Source organism: Symphalangus syndactylus, chromosome 1 (assembly GCF_028878055.3).
Source record: "Symphalangus syndactylus isolate Jambi chromosome 1, NHGRI_mSymSyn1-v2.1_pri, whole genome shotgun sequence".
NCBI lineage: Eukaryota > Metazoa > Chordata > Mammalia > Primates > Hylobatidae > Symphalangus > Symphalangus syndactylus.
Genome location: NC_072423.2, coordinates 101,853,417 through 101,871,092, shown reverse-complemented (window position 1 = coordinate 101,871,092; position 17,676 = coordinate 101,853,417). Strand labels below are relative to the sequence as shown.

Sequence of the window (17,676 nt, the reverse complement as noted above, 5' to 3'; positions counted from 1 at the left end):
CCCCCCTATATCACCATAGCCACACCCAGGGCCACCACCCTCACAGGCCTCCCCCTGGAGCTGGTTCAGCCTGGGTGGAGTGGCCCCCAGGCAGCTGCATCCAGCGTCCCACGGGCCTCTCACCAGGAACCAGCTCCTCAGGACCCTCCATGTGGCTGAGACCCCATGCGGGTGGTGCTGGGAGCCCACCAGGGCAGGAAGGGGAGGGCCATGCCAACCTTTTCCTCATCCCCTCCCCCTGGCCTTCACACCTCCTGTTGCCCCCACAGAGGCCCAGACCATCTCTGGGTCCCTGGATGTGGCTGTGTGGTCTCCCTGCTCGGTGCCCGTGCCACTGAGGACCACAGGGTGTGAGAGCCACAGCAGGCAGGGCAGAGCCCTGAGGCCACCCCATGCACCGAGCCTTGGCCCCAGCACCTGCCACACTCAGTCTGCGGGTTCCAAACCCTCCCTGGCAGCTGTGCCCCCAGAACCATCCCTTCACCCGCCCCTCCACCCTCACCCCACCCCACCCCAGGGTCCTTGCAGACTCATTTGAGGTCCACCCCCAGGAGCCCAGATGGTTTGAGATCCGCCATAGTCAGGGCTCCTCTCAGCTGTCCCCCCAGCCAGCGGGAGGATGGGGGTGGCGTGCAGAGAGGCTGGGCCAGGAGGCGGCTGTGGGAGGCCCTGGGATGAGGAGGGGCAGCGGGCAGCTGCAGCTGGGCGCATGGTGGCCCCATCTCCTGCAGGTACCTGGTGCTAGAACACGTGTCAGGTGGTGAGCTCTTCGACTACCTGGTGAAGAAGGGGAGGCTGACGCCTAAGGAGGCTCGGAAGTTCTTCCGGCAGATCATCTCCGCACTGGACTTCTGCCACAGCCACTCCATATGGTGAGCCCCACCCCTGGTGCCCCCCACTCCCCAGGGACCCCCACACCCAGTGTGCTACCACAGACGCCCCCTGTGCCCCAACTACTACACCCCCTATGGTGCTATTCCGAGGTACACCATGCCCCCCATTAACTGTCCCTCAAGTGCACCGTCCCCCTCCTCATTAGCTGCCCCTCAAGTGCACCATCCCCCCTATTAGCTGCCCCTCAAGTGCACCATCCCCTCCCCCCGATTAGCGGCCCCCTCAAGCGCACCGTCCCCATTAGCTGCCCCTCAAGTGCACCATCTCCTCCCCCCCATTAGGTGCCCCACTAGTGCACCGTCCCCTCCTCATTAGGTACTCCTCGAGTGCACTGTCCCCTCCCAGGAGGTACCTCTCAAGTGCACTGTCCCCCGCCATTAGCTGCCTCTCAAGTGCACCATGCGCACTAGGTGCTCCCCTTCTCCCCGGAGGAGCATCAACCCCCGGCACCTCCCCTTTCCCGAGTGGGCAGTGTGTCGGGAAGGTTTCTGCCTGGCGCCCACCCAAGGGCTCTGGGAGCCCCTCAGCCTTTCCAGGGACCATTGCTTGCATCCCTATGCGCCTGGGGGCCCTAGGTTGGCCTAGGCCAGAGAGGTGTGCTAGGGAGCAGGAGGGGGCAGGAAGGAGCCTGCCAGGGTGCAGGAGGGCATGGCAGGAGAAACAGGGATGCCTGACTAAAGGCCAGAGCCAAACGGACCAGGCAGGCGACTTCTGATTGGCTGCCTATGACATCACCAGGCTGGGCTGCCATTGGCCCTTCTGTGTGATTGGCGTTTGGAGAGGCAGTGGGCTTTGGGCAGGGGGTCTCCAGGGCGGGGAGGCACTCAAGGCAGAGACTGGCCCTGTTCAGCCTCGCCGCCCTCCTCCCCAGCCACAGGGATCTGAAACCTGAAAACCTCCTGCTGGACGAGAAGAACAACATCCGGATCGCAGACTTCGGCATGGCGTCCCTGCAGGTTGGCGACAGCCTATTGGAGACCAGCTGTGGGTATGTGGCCCTCTGCCCAGGGGAGAGGCTGGGGGACGGGCTGGGCTTGGGGAAGAGGAGCCAGTGGGCTGAGAGGCCCCCAGTCTGCCTGAGCCTCCCAGCACCCCACAGACAGGCCCCCCACAATGTGCCTGAGCCTCCCAGTACCCTACAGCCTGGTGGTGGTGGGGAGACAGGCCTCCCGGCACAGTAAGGGTAGGGGTACAGTCCTGGCCCTGGCCTGCCTGGGAGTGAGGCTGGGACCCACTTACATGACCCTCTCCTGGGGACCCCCTGGCCCCTGCCCAGCCAAGTGGGCAGACAGCTTTGGGCGCAGCAGAGACCCAGCACCCCACCTTGGTCTCCTCCCAAAAGCCTGCCTGGGGATTCAGGGAACGTGGGGGCGTCTGGCACCACAGCCCTGGAAGCCTCCTTGAGGGCCCTGCAGTGCACTGTCACCCTGGGGGGAGGGCCTGGCAGCGCCCGGAGCCCCGCCGCTGACCTCTGCCCTTGCCCGCAGGTCCCCCCACTACGCGTGCCCCGAGGTGATCCGGGTGAGTCCGCGCCGCCGCTTGCAGCTCTGTGGGTCCCAGGGTGGCGGGGACTTGACCCTGGTGGGACCCCAGCCTGCCGCACCCCCAGGTGCTGCTAGGCTGCCTGTCCCCGGGCCGACTCCCTCTGAGCCCAGGCCCGCCAAGGCCCCCGCCCTGCCCTGCACCCCCCAACAGCCTGGGCACTGCTGTCCACAGGGGGAGAAGTACGACGGCCGGAAGGCGGACGTGTGGAGCTGCGGCGTCATCCTTTTCGCCCTGCTGGTGGTGAGACCCTGGCCCCCCTCTACCCTGCCCTGGCCTCTCCCCCAACCTGCCCGCCCACGCTGACCCCCACCCGGCCACCCGCAGGGGGCTCTGCCCTTCGACGATGACAACTTGCGGCAGCTGCTGGAGAAGGTGAAGCGGGGCGTGTTCCACATGCCGCACTTTATCCCGCCCGACTGCCAGAGTCTGCTGCGGGGCATGATCGAGGTGGACGCCGCGCGCCGCCTCACGGTGCGTGCCCTCGGAGCGGGGCGGCCCCAGAGCGTGGCGGGGGGCGTGGGGGCGGGCGTGTGTCCGTGTGTGCACAGGTGTGTGTGTGCACGCCCAGGTGAGTGTTCAAGTGTGTGTGTGCGCGCCCAGGTGTGGGAGTGCCCAGGCGTGTGTGGGCTCGTGTTCAGGTGTGTGGGTGCACAAATGTAGGCACATGCCCAGGTGTGTGTTCAAGGGTGTGGGGGTACCCAGGTGTGGACACATGCCCAGGTTCATGTGATTGGGTGGGGGCGTAGGTGTGGCATGTGCACGTGTGGGGAGGTGTGTCCAGGTGCATATGAGCACTTGTACCAGTGTGGGGTGTGCACAGGTGTGGGGGGCTGTGTGCACAGGTAGGTGAGACCTGGCTGTAAGTTACACACAGAAGCACTGGTGCTTCCCCATCACGGCCATCCTGCCTCCAGATGCTGCTGGGGCAAGCTCCAGGCAGCGTGAATAGTTCCACTGAGTGCCTCCGGCAGCTGTGGGGGCCGGCAAGTAGCCTCCAGCTGCTGGTCCCGGCCTCCTCCAGGGCTGCCTGGTGTGGGGACCGCACATGTCCACTTGACAGAAGCAGGTCACCCTCTGGGCTGGCCCTGCCAGGGTAGCCTTGCCCTGTTCCCAAGTGGCCACCGCCTCACACCCCACGAGCTGTCCCTGAGTCAGGGTGGAAAGAAGGGGCCGTGCGGCTGGCCGGCCCTCCCAGCCTCCTGCCCGTACCTGCACCCAGCCCCGCCCCGCCGCACAGGTGGGCCGGGTTCTCCTGGCTTCAGCTCCCTCCTGGCTGCTCCCTGCTCTCCTGCCTTGGTTCCTTCTAGAGCCACGGAGGGGCCCAGCCCAGGCAGCACAGGCACCTGGGGCCGCCCTGGCTCCAGCTTCCCTCCCTCCCCGTCCCTCCGCTCCCCAGGCCCCTGTCCCTACCTGGAGCACCCCCCCGACCCCGGCTCCCCCCTGGCTTCTCTCCTCCTTGAGGTTTGTTTTCTTCTCCACTTGGGAGAGGCAGGGGCAGGGGTGCTGGCCTTGAGCCTCTAGGAATGCAGCCCCCTCCCCATCCTCCCCCCCACCTTCCCCCCACTCACTTGCCCTCACCCTCCTGCTCTCTCCATGGCCCCAGTGCTCCCGCCTTCCCCCTCACCTCCTAATGTGGGCTCTTTCCGTCCCTCGTCCGTACTAACTCCCTGTTTCTCTTTCCTTGTAGCTAGAGCACATTCAGAAACACATATGGTATATGTAAGTAGCTTTTCCACCCACTAATCGCCTGCTTTGCCTGTTGCTGTGGCCTGGAGGCCCTGCTAGGAAAGGCCGGGGGGAGGGCGCCGGCCCAGCGCAAGCCCTGCCCCGCCTTGGCCTTTGGCCCTCTGTGGCCTGCGCTGGGTGCGGGGTGCGGGCAGGACGCAGGAGGCCTCCCCGGGCTGGGCACAGGGAGAGTGGCAGGATGCAGGGCCCCAGGTGAGGGCGGGCCTCCCACCCTCCCAGCCGCCCAGGCCCGGCTAGAGCTGATGACCGGGCGGCCTGCCCTGTGTCCACAGAGGGGGCAAGAATGAGCCGGAACCAGAGCAGCCCATTCCTCGCAAGGTGCAGATCCGTTCGCTGCCCAGCCTGGAGGACATCGACCCTGACGTGCTGGACAGCATGCACTCACTGGGCTGCTTCCGAGACCGCAACAAGCTGCTGCAGGACCTGCTGTCCGAGGAGTGCGTCTGGGGCTGCTCCTGGGTGGGGCACGGGGCCTGGGGTGGGAGCGCCGCCACGGAGGAGCCGGTGGCCCCGTGTGCCAGCGCGTCTCGCGCCTCTCGCCTGCTGTAGGGAGAACCAGGAGAAGATGATTTACTTCCTCCTCCTGGACCGGAAAGAAAGGTACCCGAGCCAGGAGGACGAGGACCTGCCCCCCCGGAATGAGATAGGTACGGGTCCAGGGGTGGCCTCCAGCCCAGGCTGCACTGCCCCACTGGGGTCCAGGGGCTGTCTGGCCTGACCCTCATGTGTACTCAGACCCTCCCCGGAAGCGTGTGGACTCCCCGATGCTGAACCGGCACGGCAAGCGGCGGCCGGAGCGCAAGTCCATGGAGGTGCTCAGCGTGACGGACGGCGGCTCCCCGGTGCCTGCGCGGCGGGCCATTGAGATGGCCCAGCACGGCCAGAGGTGTGTGTGCCCCGAGGCTGCTGGGCCTCCCTCCTTGGGCCCTGGCTGCACGGCACTGCTGCCTGGCTCATTGCTGCCCATTGGCCTGGGGTCTCGGCTGAGGCAATTGGGTGGGGCTGCATGGGCTAAACTGGGCTTAGCTGAGCTGGACTGGGCTGGGAGCTGAGCTGAGCTGAGCTGGGCTGAGCTGGGCTGTGCTGTGCTGGGCTGGACTGGACTGGGCTAGGCTAAGCTGGGCTGGGCTGGGCTGGACTAAACCGGACTAGACAGGGCTGAGCTGGGCTGGGCTGGTCTAGACTAGACTAAGCTGGGCTGGGCTGGTTTGGGCTGGGCTAGACTGGACTTGGTTGAGCCAAGCTGGGCTGTACTGAACTACACGGCTGAGCAGGGCTGAACTGAATTAGGCTGGGCAGGTCTGGGCTGAGCTGGGCTAGGCTGGACTAGGCTAGACTAGAGTGGGCTGAGACGGATTTGACTGGGCTGAGCTGGGCAGGGCTGGGCTGGGCTGGACTTAGTTCGGCTGGGCTGAGCTGGGCTAGGCTGGACTAGGCTGGACTAGAATGGGCTGAGACGGATTTGACTGGGCTGAGCTGGGCAGGGCTGGGCTGGGCTGAGCTGGGCAGGGCTGGGCTGGGCTGGGCTGGGTTGAGCTGGGCTGAGCTGGGCTGAACTGTATTTGGCTGAGCCGAGCCAGGCTGGGCAGGGCTGAGCTGGGCTGGGCAGGGCAGGGCAGGGCTGGCTTGACCCAAGCTTGGCTGGGCTGAGCTGTGATGTGGTCACACCATGCTCAGAGCCATCAGCTCAGCAAGCCTGTCCCCCTGGCCCCGGCAATGCTGGGCCCGGCTCCGGGTGGCAAGTGTGGTGTGTGTGGCCAGGGACATCACAGAACTCAGCAGTGATGAGCAGACCCGTGGCCGGAGGAAGGGCACCCAGCCCCTCTGGAGCCTCTGCTGGGTGGGGGCAGGGCTGGGCTGCCCGCACGAGGCCCTCAGCAAATCCTTGGAGCCAGTGTGGCCTCTTAGGGATGAGCTCAAACGTCCCTCACCAGGTGGCGCCTTCCAACACTTGGGGACAGCTCTTGGGCCCAGGAGCACACCAGGAGGTCCAGGAGCCCAGGCAGCAGTCTCTGGTCTGCCCTGTGGTCTGGGCCTCAGCACCCCAGGGCCCCCTCCTTGTACTGGCGATTGCGGGGGTGGGACAGGCGAGGCCTGTTCCTCGGGAACTTGGCGGAAGCTGTGGGGAACTGCAAGGTAGCTTGGCAGCCATCAGGCTAAACCTGTTCCAGCCCCAGCCCTGGCCAGAGTACTGGTGGTCCCAGTTCTGGGGGCTCCCAGTCCATGGCCCCCTGGGAGTCCTAGGCCCTCCCTGGGGTTTCTGGCTGGCCCAGCCTCCAACCTGGGGTCCCAGCCCCCAGAACCTCCTTCCCAGGGCCCAGTCAGCTGCAGCCCTGACCCCAGTACTAGGGGGCAGCAAGGGGCCCTCCTATCTACATTCTACTGCCCTGACCTTCAGTGGCCTGCATGTCATGGGGGCACCTCAACCTGCAGCCCAGGTGCCTGCCTCCTGCCTGCGTGGCCACCTCCCTGGGCTCCCCTGACCCTGCAGGGCAGGCCCCACCACCCCACTGCCTGGCCCCTCCGGTCAGCGGTGTGGGAGGCCGCCCTCTTGGCCTCTGCTGCAGCTCCCAGGCCTGGCTGCCTGGGGCAGGTGTGGGATGGGCCAGGGTGTGGACCATTCCGGGGCCTCTGGAAGGCCACTAGTCCTGGCATGTCCCAGCCAGACTCCACTTCTGGCGGGGCCACCTGTGCAGCCAGCAGAGACCCAGCTGCTTGGTGCTGGGGGACGCAGGGGTCCTGGGGGCTGGGGTGGGGACGACCAGGCCACCCTGCCCAGCAGTCACACGGTGTGGAGTGTGCTGTCTGGCCCAGCCTTCTCTCTCGCCATCTTTGTGCACCGGCCTCAGAGCCGCGTGGAGTTCTTACCTGGTGTGGCCCGGGCCCTGGGGGCCAACCTGTGCCCGCGTGTGGCCGTCAGTAACTGTGTTTTCTCGCTCTGTTCTGCTGTAGTAAAGCAATGTTCAGTAAAAGCCTGGATATCGCTGAGGCCCATCCCCAATTCAGCAAAGAAGACAGGTATACACCCCGACCACCCATCCCCGCACCTCCCAGCCCCAGACACGCTGTCCTGCCTCAGGCCGGGCAGGCATATGGGCGGGTCTGGTGGCGGGCTGGGCTGCAGCGCTCCTGCAGCGGTGAAGCTGGCCAGCAAGCCAGGCAAGGGCCCGAGGGCTAGGCAGAGGCCAAGGAGGAGGGGTGGGGCTGCTGAGGCGTGGCCCACGCCTGCCTGCGAGGGACCGAGCGCCGTGGCTCACAGGGCCTGGGGCTAGAGCCCGGCATGGCTACAGGCCGAGCCGCTCCTCCTGCCAGCCCCTGTGCTGTGTCCAGTGGGCCTCGGTGGCCCTGTTGCCCCTGGGGCCGGCCAGAATTGAAGCCGAGCAGCCGTCCTGTGCCCACCTGCAGGAACTGAGGAGGGCAGGAGGTGCCGCCGTCAGAGGGGCCTCTACCCGGGGCCAGTCTTGGGAGCCTGGGCGGGTGGCGCCACCCTCCCAAGGCTGCACTGTGCTGGCTGCCGATCAGGCCCCTTCTCTTTGAGCCCTGGCCCTGCGCCTACCTGTGACTCTCACCCGTGTGCCCTCACCCTGCGTGCCCTGGCTGCCCTCAAGGCTGGCGCCGTCTCTCCTGCCCCTGCCCCAGCAATTGTAGCTCAGCGTTCCCAGCGGCTGCCTGGCCGGACAGGACCAGGGCTCGGCCCCTCCACCCCGGGGCTTCCAGCGCCTCTTCTGTCTTCCTCGTGCCCAGTCACGAGCTCTGGGTGGGCTTGACAGGAACCGCAGGTCCAGGGCCTCACTGGTGGCTGCTGCCCCCATGAGAGCTGTCCGCACTCCCAGCTCAGCCCTGAAAGCTCTGGGTCCAGTCCCAGCCCTGGGTGTCATCCTGGCCCAGACAGGCTGGGTTGGGCATGGGGTCCCCGCCGCCTCCCTGCCCCTTGGCTGTGTCTGGTGAGGGAGTTGGAGGGTCGTCGCTGTGGGGCCCAGCCCCCGGGTGTCCGGGAGCCAGGTGTGTGGCCAGCGTGGCGCTCTCCACGGTCCAGGACCTGGGCCGTGGTGTGGACCAGCGAGGCCCCTCGTGGCCGGCTGGCAGTGGGCAGGCCTGGTGGGCAACGCAGGCCGGGCTTTTACTCTTCTCTGTCCTCTTCTCTTCGGTGGCTGCCTCGGCCCCTCCCTGCATTTCCTTCCTCCAAAGATGGCAGCTGCCACTGTCTGGGCGCGTGGGCACCGGCTCGTCCGTGCAGTGTGGTGGAACGACGCACAGCCGTCCTGGTCCCTGCACGGGGGTGGCGGCCGCACACTGGAGTCTCAGCCGGGCATGCTGGGCCAGGGCCTCCCTCCTGCTGTGTGCAGGTCTCAGGCCAAGTAAGGCAGTGGTGGGACAAGGCCCCACTGTCCCTGCCAGCGGCTGCCCCAGCCTGGCCCTGCCCAGGCCCTCCTGGTTGTGGACAAGGGAAGGGCCGGCCACTGACCCAGGCATCCCTCACGGGCATCTAGGGACATGGAGGACCAGGCTGCAGGCCCTGTGAGAGCTCAGCTGTGGGGGGGCTTGGCACATGGGAGGCTGGAGCCAGCACAAGGCCTGGAGCAGAAGGGGCTGGATACAGGAAGCTCACAGGAAGCCCCCGTCTGTCCCCTCGTCCCTCCATCCACCCCCACGCTGGATGGTCCCTTGCTGCGGCTGTCTGATGCCGTATCCTGTGCTGTGCCTGGGCTGCTGGCATGGGGTGGCCCCCACATGTGGGCCCTCTGGGCACAGCCAGGCACCCTGGGCCCTCCTGAATTGACAGGGTGTGCAGCAGGACCCAGGGCCTCAAGGCTCTTGGCCCAGGCTCCAGGCCTCCTGGAGGGTTTACCTGGGGGGAGCAGAGCCCAGCGCCTGCTGCTCCGCTGCCCCCTGGCTGAGCCGTGGCCCTGTACCTTGTGACCTCCAGGTCTCGGTCCATCAGCGGTGCCTCTTCAGGCCTTTCCACCAGCCCACTCAGCAGCCCCCGGGTGAGTGACCCCCCACCCCCACCCAGCTCGGATGCACAGAGACCCCAACCCTCCCAGTCAGCGTGTGCCAGGGTGGGGGCAGCCTCCGCGGACCCTGGGAAGCAGCCCCAGGCACCCCCCATGCCCGAGCTCCTGTGGCGGCTGCTGCTCTGTGTGCAGGCTGCTCTGCTAACTGCACGCTCTTTTGTTTTGTTTTGTTTGTTTTCTTGTGTGTCACTTGTTTTCTTTTGTGGCGAACCTTCCTGCCCATCCCTGCCTGCCTGCCTCCCCACCCTCCCACTCCCGCCTGCTTCTTTCTGGTCCTCCTGTGCCGTGTGCATGCGGGGGACTGGGGTGCATGTGCCGCGCGGCTGCCCTCACCCCGCTCGCTCCCTGCACCTCCCTGTAGCCTATTAGGAAGCTTGTCCTGCCCCCACCGCCCCCCGAGCTGCCCTTCGTGGCCCACCCCCTGGCCACCTCCACGGAGCCCGAAGCTTGCGGGAGCGCCTCGAGGCCTGGACACGTCCTCCCTCCACAGGCCGCCCCGCGGCCCGACCCCAAGACCCAGACCTTGCCGTGCAAGGCCAAGCTGACTGACAAGCCTCTGCAGGGCACCAAGTCCAACCCCTTCCCGGCCAGCACCCCAGCCCGGCCTCCCGCCACCAGCCTTTGTCCCCAGCTGGCACCACCCCTGGGCCCGCCTGCCCTGCGGGTGCCCCCCCGGCCCCCACCCGCCAGGATTGAACCAAACACCAAATCTGTCCCCACCATACAGGTGACCCCTCACCCCTCACCAAGGGGCAGTCCCCTCCCCACCCCCAAGGGGACGCCTGTCCACACGCCAAAGGAGAGCCCGGCCGGCACGCCCAACCCCACACCCCCGTCCAGCCCCAGCGTCGGAGGGGTGCCCTGGAGGGCACGGCTCAACTCCATCAAGAACAGCTTTCTGGGCTCACCCCGTTTCCACCGCCGGAAACTGCAAGGTGAGTGTCTGCCCAGAGGCGCCAGAGTGGAGAGAGCAGAGGCTGCCTTGGGGAGGGCCCTGCCCGGCAGTGCCAGACCAGTCCACAGGGCCTGCAGCTGCAGGGGTGGCCTGGGCCTGCCCACGGCTCACTGTCCCGAAAGCGCCCAGCAGCAGCCTGTGTCCTACCTGTCGCACAGGCTGGTATCCCCTCCAGACATTCTATGTTCCCGAGTCTACCCACTCTGTGTCCTGGGGCCAGGCACACAGCAAGGAGAGCTGGCCACCGAGGGGGCACTGCCAGTCAGGAGGCCCCATGTGTGGGGCACTGAGGGCCAGCCAGTGCTGCTGGAGAAGACACAGCCGACTTCAGCACCAGAGGCGGGGACAGCTCCCCTTAGCCCGGGGGCGCCACAGCCAGTGGGTCCTCTAAGGTGGCCGGGAGCTGGGGTGACCAGTGCCCCTGGGGGGCTGTCCTAGTGTGTGTGGGTGGACTCCTGATGACCCTGACCTCAGCGCAAGGTGGCCGGGGCAGGGGAAGGATGGAGCGGTCACCACGCCTTCCCTCCTGTTCATCCTGTGTGCACAGTTCCGACGCCAGAGGAGATGTCCAACCTGACCCCAGAGTCGTCCCCAGAGTAAGTGGCCCCTGCTGGAGGCCTCCTGGTACCTGACACCAGGCTGGCTTGGGGAGGGGCATGGAACCCTTCCCCTATGGCCAACGGGGGCTCCTTCTCCACGTGGCCCCACCTCCCACCGCAGGCAGGCCTGTCTCGGCCACGGAGTCTCTGAAGTTCAAATGCCCGGCTGTGAGGGGAAGGCCAGCCAGGGGAGGAGCCCCCAGCCCTGCTGAGAAGCTTCAGACTTCGGGAGAGCCTGGGGTTGGCTGGAGGCGAGCAGGGGGTACACTGGGCAGAGTCTCCCCAGGGCCTGAGCTCGCCAAGGGCAGAGACTCGGGGTCAGTCAGGTCTCAAGGAGAAAACAGCCCATGTTAAGAACAGAGGGGCAGCAGGCCTGGTGGGAACATGTGTGCAGGGGCGGAGCAGAGCAGCCAAGCTGAGGCCTGGCCCCGCCGCCTTTCTGAGCCGTAAGAGGTGCCACTGCAGAGACGACAGCGCCCGAGTACCGAGATGCTCTGGGGGCTGCTGTGACCGGTGTCTAGGCAAAGATGTCCCCAGAGAGACCCCTTCCCAGCGCCCAGGCCCTCTCCCTCCCCTTGACGATGGCCTTAGTCACTGGGCAGTGTCTCGGAGACCAGGCGACTGCTGGTGTACACATATGAGCCTGCAGCGTGACCCCAGGCCAGGCAGCTGCAGAGAGCGGCGGCTAGGCCTGAGTCACTTCACAGGAGACCCCGGGAAATGGAGGTGTGGCCAACTGTGGACTGAGTAAGAGAAGAACCTTCATCCTGCTGCTGGCTTTAAAGCAGGGGCCCCTGTGGAAACTGCTCAGTGCTAAGCCCCAGGAGCAGCATCTGCAGTCTGTGCCGGGATCCCACCCCAGTGGCCTTTCTGCGCCAGTCAGGTGGCCCTTCCAGCTGGGTGCCCAGGTCGGAGGTGTGTAGGCATCGTCTCAAGCCCAGATGCACAGGGCTCAGCAGACTTGGGAACCCTCCGCCTAGGCCCTGACATTGCCGTTTCTGCTGCTACCAAAAGCTTTCACGAACAGACTCATAATTATCTTCCTCAGAGAAGGTGGAAAACATCAAAGCCGCGAAGGTGGCTTTGATGCCACTGCCGCTGCCTGCGCTTCTCCCCTTCCCTATCTTGAGACGGCCTGGAGGCCCTGACCCTTCCTGAGGGTCCAGCACGGACGCCTCCCACGGCCCCGCCCAAGGGCCTGGCACAGATGCCTGGGACAGCCCTTCTCAAGGGTCCTGCACAGACGCCTTGGACGAGGGTCCAGCACGGATGCCTCCCACAGTCCCTCTTTGGTGACGACTCACTTGCTGGGGACCTGAGATAACCGCCAGCCCCAGCTGCTGCCAGCCCCAGCTGCTGCCAGCCCCATGTCAACCAGACGCCCCAGAGGAATAGCACCAAGGGAGGCAGCTGGCTTCAGGAAGGGGCGCATGCGGTTGTCTGGGACACGCAGGGCTGCAGGCTGGACACTCAGGGCTGACGTCCTTGAGTCTGAAGCCCTGGCTAGAAGCCCAGGCAGTTTCCAGGTTGCAGCCTTGAGGGGCGTTTTTTCCCCAGGAAGACCGAACCTGGTGGATGCACCCACCCTGTGAGGAAGGGCCTCCTGCCAGACAACAGGCGACTGATTTAAGTTCATCTCATCTAAAAATAGCTTCACAGCAACACCCAGACTAGCGTCCGGCCAGGCTGTGCACTGTCCGCCACGTGGGTGCTGGAGTCACAGCGCAGGCCCCTCACCCCTCGTCGGCCTGGCCTCCCTGGGCCCTCCAGCATCTTTCACACATGGGACTATTTTTGCCAAATGCTGCACCCCGGGCCTCAAAGCAGAGAGTCACGTTTGTACCATCTTTCCTGTCTCTTCGTCGGGCAGAACATCGACCATGCAGAAACTCACCTGTGTTTCCAGAACTGCCCGGCTGCCCCGTGCACTTCCTGGCTCCAGGCCCTGGCATGGGGCTGGGGTAAGGTCAGGGCCAGAGGTGGCCCTCGGAGCTTTGAACCCAGAACAGACAGCCGCCGAGACCGGCAGGACACTGAGGAGGCGTCAAGGGGCTGAGCGATGGTTGGACCCGGTCCCCGTGCTTGTCTGGCAGGACTCCCAGGCCACACAGTGGCCGAGGAGGCAACTCCAGGAATGGGCAAGGGAAAGGGGAGTTGTGAGGCCGCTGGGAGGGGCCTCAGAATCAGTCGGGAGAGGGCACCACAGCCCCAGCCCCGCCGGCCCCTCCTCCAGGTCCCTGCCTCTGCCTCTCAGTGCACCTGGTTCCGCCTCCGCGGCATGGGAAGCCGGCAGCGCGCGCCACCACTGTGAACAGCCACCCAGGCATGCTCTGCCTGAGAGTCTCAGGGGCTGTGCTAGAGGCGCCTCGGGCCGTGGTCCTCTCACAGTTGGGCTTCCCAGCCCCCGCGCTGGTGGGTGGGGTTCGGGTGCTCTTGAGCTGGAGAGCAGAGGGCCTCTGCAAGTTGGGGTGAGCCTGCCAGCAAGACAGGAGTAGCCTCCTGTGGCCTCAGAAGCGCCTCCCCATCTCCTGTTGGAAGCGAGTTGCAGGCCCCGCCTGCTCCTGGGGGTGGGGGGCACAGGTGACTTCAGGAGCCCAGCTTTAGCCACCTCTCACAGCGGCCTTGGTGAGGGGGGGCTCCCCTGTGGAGGGCTCACCTGTGGAGGGACATCCCCAGACTTGGGAGCAGGTGGCAGGTCGCAGGCGGGCCAGGGGTAGGAAGGGGTGTGGGGTGCCTAGGCGGGCTGGGCAGGTAGGTGGTGCCAGCTGTTGTCACTGGGCCCTGCATCCAGCAGAGGAAGTGATGTCAGTCAGGCCTGCCAGTCATGAGGTTGGCATCACTGCCCCAGCCTGGGATGGGGACCACCCACTGTGGTGGCATCTGGGAGCCAGGGTCTGCGTGGCTGTTGCAAGCCCTGAACCGCCCTGCCCCAGCCAGCCTCAGAGATCTGGAAGCGATCTCTACTCTACAGGGTAGGGACCAGCCCTACCAGGCTGGAGCCACAGGGAAGCCACATGGCCACACGTCCGGAAACACAGGAGGGCGGCCCCAGGGGTGCTGAGGCTGCCCTGTCTGGTGGGAGGACTTGCAGCCCCTGGTGTCTGCTGAGGCTGCCCTGTCGGGTAGGAGGGCACGCAGCTCCCAGTGTCTGTACCATACCTGTCCTGCCACTGGGCACCTGACTAGGGCTTAGCCAGAAACGGAGGAGCAAGGCCGGGAGCAGGGGTCGCCCGACTCCCTCTCCTTTCCTTCCCAATGGGGTCTCCTGCGAGTGCTGCCCGGGAACAACTCTAGGGAGCCAAGAGGGGCCAGTTAGGGCTGTGGAACCTGGTTGGGCCATGGGGCCGGGTGAGGGCATTAGGGCTTGGATAAAGGTTATGGTTAGGGTTAGGGTTGGAGCCACAGTGATGGTCAGGGCATATGGGCTAGGGTTAGGGCGTTGGGGTCAGGGCTATGGGTTCTGCTAGCACTGTGGAGATGGCCGTTTCTATCACGCAGGAATTGAGGATTCCACTGTTCCAACCCCCGATTTGAGGGAGGCAGGGGTGTGGACACTACCACGCCTCAATCCTCACAGCCTGTCTCCCACTGCCCAGGCTGGCCAAGAAGTCCTGGTTTGGGAACTTCATCAGCCTAGAGAAGGAGGAGCAGATCTTCGTGGTTATCAAAGACAAACCTCTGAGCTCCATCAAGGCTGACATCGTGCACGCCTTCCTGTCGGTGAGGCCACAGGGCGCCGGGGGAGGCGGGCAGCCCTCCCAACCCCACACCGCCCAGCCCCAAGAATACAGGCTCCTCACTTAGACAGGACATGTCCACGCACACAGCATGGACGTCCGCTCACCCGTGGGCCTGCCTGGCCGCCTTCACTGGACAGGCGCTCTCTCCTGCCCGCCCTCATGAGGGAGGGGTCACTGCCCATCTGGGGCGCTTGGCCTGCAGAGGGAGTCAGGACCTTGCTCACTGGTCCCCAGCAGCCCTAGGTGTGTGCTGGGCAGGCCTGGCAGCTGGCACATGGGGCAGAAGGAAGGCTCCGGCTGGGTGGGTCTCAGAGGGGGACATTTCCATGAGACACAGGGAGAAGCCCTCGTGAGGCCGTGGCCCCAGGGACCCATGGGACTCTGCTGGCCCTCAGTGGACACCCCCAGCCCTCAGGTGTCCCAGTTTCCCTGGTCTCACCTTGCCCTCAGAGGCCGGGTGGCTCTCCACAGAGTGGTCGCGCTCAGGGTCTTGGGTGGGCTTCATTTGTCTTTGCTGGGCATTTTTGGGTTAGGAGGAGCAGAAAGCCCCTAAAAGCCTCAAATGGAGAAATTTTATTGCCAGGACTCCAGCACCCAGTCCCATCAGGACGCCCCTTCCTTGCCGGCCCTGCCCCACCCTGTGCTGCACCCAGCGCCCAGGCATTGCAGGGGCTGCTCCCCACCCGCCTCCCCCACCACCCCCAGCCTGCCTCCCCAGGGCTGCTGTCCTGCCCCGTGCTCACCACCACCCAGGTGCCCTCCCTAGCCCCAGGATCTTGGCAAGATCAGGCCGTGGCTCGCTGCGGCGGCCTCTCTAGCTAGGGGCTGGCCTCCACCCCACCGGACACTCTGCCCCCCAGGCCCTCAGGCCACTGCTGCCCTGGCTGCAGCTGAGGTTCCCTTAGCGCCGTGGGGACAGCTTGGAGCACCTGCAGAAGGCTCCGGGGCCAGGAGAGCCCAGCGCTGGGCAGGGCTGGGCAGGCCTCAGGCTGCACTTGGACCCTGGCCTCAGGGGCACTCAGCGTCCCCGTCCCCACAGGCTGCTCACTTCCTCGTCCTCCTTCCTCACCACATCCCTTCATGCTGCCCCTGGTTGCCACGGCCAACCTCAGACTCAGCAGTGGCCTCAGCCCCTCCCCATGCCGGCCCCAGTGAGGTGGCTGTGTGCCAGCCTGGGCCCTGTGCGCTGGGTGGCCCTGAGTTCCGCTTCCTGCAGCTGCCCCCTCGGTACTGTGGAGCCCACCGAGCCAGTGCCCAGCACCATAGGTCCCGCAAGCAGTGGGAGCCCAGGAAGCCCCAGCAGGAGGGCACGGCTCCAGCCCCGCCCTTGCACCTCCCTCTCAGTGGCAGCTCCCAGATCCCCCACCTCCCACTCAGCTCCACCCTGGACCCCCACCTCAGGCTGCAGGGGTCACCTCCCACCTCCATCTTTGCCCTTAAGGCTCCTCTGTAAGGTCCTGGTCGTCCTGTGCTGTGGCTGCGTGAGAAAAGCCCAGCAGGGGCTTAGCTGTCCCCGCTGAGTAGACCAAAGCTTTGGAGGGTGGGGGCTGGAAACGCCCCTCCCCCTGCCCCAACTGTCTCCAACTGCACTGTGCCCCCCCCCACAGAAGCAGAGGTGCCTGGGTGCTCACAATGTGCGCACGGTGGGGCTGGCTCGCCCCAGGGCTGCCTCCCCAGAGGGCCAGGGTGGGACCAGCCAGGCCAGCCACGCTCACGCTGCTCCCTCTCCACAGATTCCCAGCCTCAGCCACAGCGTCATCTCCCAAACGAGCTTCCGGGCCGAGTACAAGGCCACGGGGGGGCCAGCCGTGTTCCAGAAGCCAGTCAAGTTCCAGGTGGATATCACCTACACAGAGGGTGGGGAGGCGCAGAAGGAGAACGGCATCTACTCCGTCACCTTCACTCTGCTCTCAGGTGAGCTGGCGCCCCCGGGGTGGCTCCGGGCCCAGGCCCGTCCAGGGCATAACCCCCTGTCTCCCCTAGGCCCCAGCCGCCGCTTCAAGAGGGTGGTGGAGACCATCCAGGCCCAGTTGCTGAGCACACACGACCCGCCTGCGGCCCAGCACTTGTCAGGTGAGGCAGGCTCAGCTCCGGCCAACCTGCGGCCTGCGAGTGGGGCGTGGCCAGCTGGTGCTGCGCGGACGGGAGGCGTGAGGACCCAGGCGCAGCCTCCTGGCCCCTCTTGATGGAAGCTCCCACCTCCCTGCCCCGAGCTGTGGCTGCACCCCTCAGGGAGCAGGGCCCCTCCCTGGCCCGGCGGGACCACCCGCCTCGCCTCTGCACGCCAGGGACATAGGGCGCAGCCGCACCACACTGAAAGGCGCCTCTTGTCCACCGTAGAACCCCCCCCACCAGCGCCAGGACTAAGCTGGGGTGCTGGGCTTAAGGGCCAGAAGGTGGCCACCAGCTACGAGAGTAGCCTCTGACGCTGGCAGGTAAGGCGCCCGGCCTGTGCTGGGGCGGGGAGGGGCTGCGGGCAGGTCCTCGGCGGAGCCAGGCTGGCCCTGAGCAGGGCCCTCCGTGCCCACCCACAGGTCTCGGCCCTGGACAGGCCAAGCATGCCCCGGGCGGCCCATCTGCTAGGGAGTCAGGCACAGGGCAGCCCGCACAGGCCCTGGGAGAGCAGTGACAAGGCCCTGCCTTCGGGGCTCCCCGCCATGGCACCCTAGGAGGGCCACGGGCTGCCTGACGGGCTGTGACTTCTCATCTCTCCATACTTCCTGACAGCCCAGGGCCATGCCTCCAGCAGGGCAGAGGGGCTTGAGCCCAGCCAGAGCGGGGACTTCATCACAGCCTCATGGGCTCGTGCAGGGGAGGTTGCCCCGGCCTGGAACCACCAGGGTCTAGGAGCCCGAGGGTCCGTGCCACTTGGCATCTGGCACGGAGGGCTCCCCTGACTCCCCTGAGCCCACGTGCAGTGGGAGCAGGGCGGAGCACTGGGCACATGCATGGGCCTGGTCTGTCAGCAAGGGTGTGGGCGTGCCTCTGAATGGCGGTGCGGCGTGGGGGCGCTGGGCGTCATGTGGGAGGAGCACCTGGCTGGACCCTGGGGGGCCCCTCTCCCAGCCTGCATCTCCGCAGCTCTGTGGCATGCTAGGGTCACCTCCTGTGTTTCCGTGTGGGGTCCTGGAGGCCAAAGAGGGCCCCCCCTTGCCCCTCCCCGTGACATCCTCATTCCATCA

At 66.2% G+C, this 17,676-nt stretch overlaps 1 protein-coding gene across 7 annotated transcripts in view; it reads left to right on the top strand.

Annotated features, from left to right (window-relative positions):
* The window catches only part of BRSK2 (BR serine/threonine kinase 2), a 66,721-nt gene that overhangs the window by 44,106 nt on the left and 4,939 nt on the right, over nt 1-17,676 (top strand). For 4 of the 7 annotated variants that reach the window (XM_055272333.2, XM_055272307.2, XM_055272314.2 and 1 more), the window contains exons 4-18: nt 732-872; nt 1,766-1,882; nt 2,382-2,415; nt 2,611-2,679; nt 2,764-2,910; nt 4,127-4,158; nt 4,458-4,622; nt 4,735-4,832; nt 4,921-5,071; nt 9,113-9,173; nt 9,928-10,135; nt 10,703-10,751; nt 14,351-14,474; nt 16,228-16,408; nt 16,478-16,567. In XM_055272333.2, coding sequence (XP_055128308.1) covers nt 732-872; nt 1,766-1,882; nt 2,382-2,415; nt 2,611-2,679; nt 2,764-2,910; nt 4,127-4,158; nt 4,458-4,622; nt 4,735-4,832; nt 4,921-5,071; nt 9,113-9,173; nt 9,928-10,135; nt 10,703-10,751; nt 14,351-14,474; nt 16,228-16,408; nt 16,478-16,567 — 1,667 coding nt within the window. Of the gene's footprint in view, nt 1-731; nt 873-1,765; nt 1,883-2,381; nt 2,416-2,610; nt 2,680-2,763; nt 2,911-4,126; nt 4,159-4,457; nt 4,623-4,734; nt 4,833-4,920; nt 5,072-7,137; nt 7,204-9,112; nt 9,174-9,927; nt 10,136-10,702; nt 10,752-14,350; nt 14,475-16,227; nt 16,409-16,477; nt 16,568-16,834; nt 16,930-17,676 lie in introns of all 7 variants that reach the window. The other 3 variants (XR_008656647.2, XR_008656648.2, XM_063636133.1) reach the window with 3 other exon arrangements.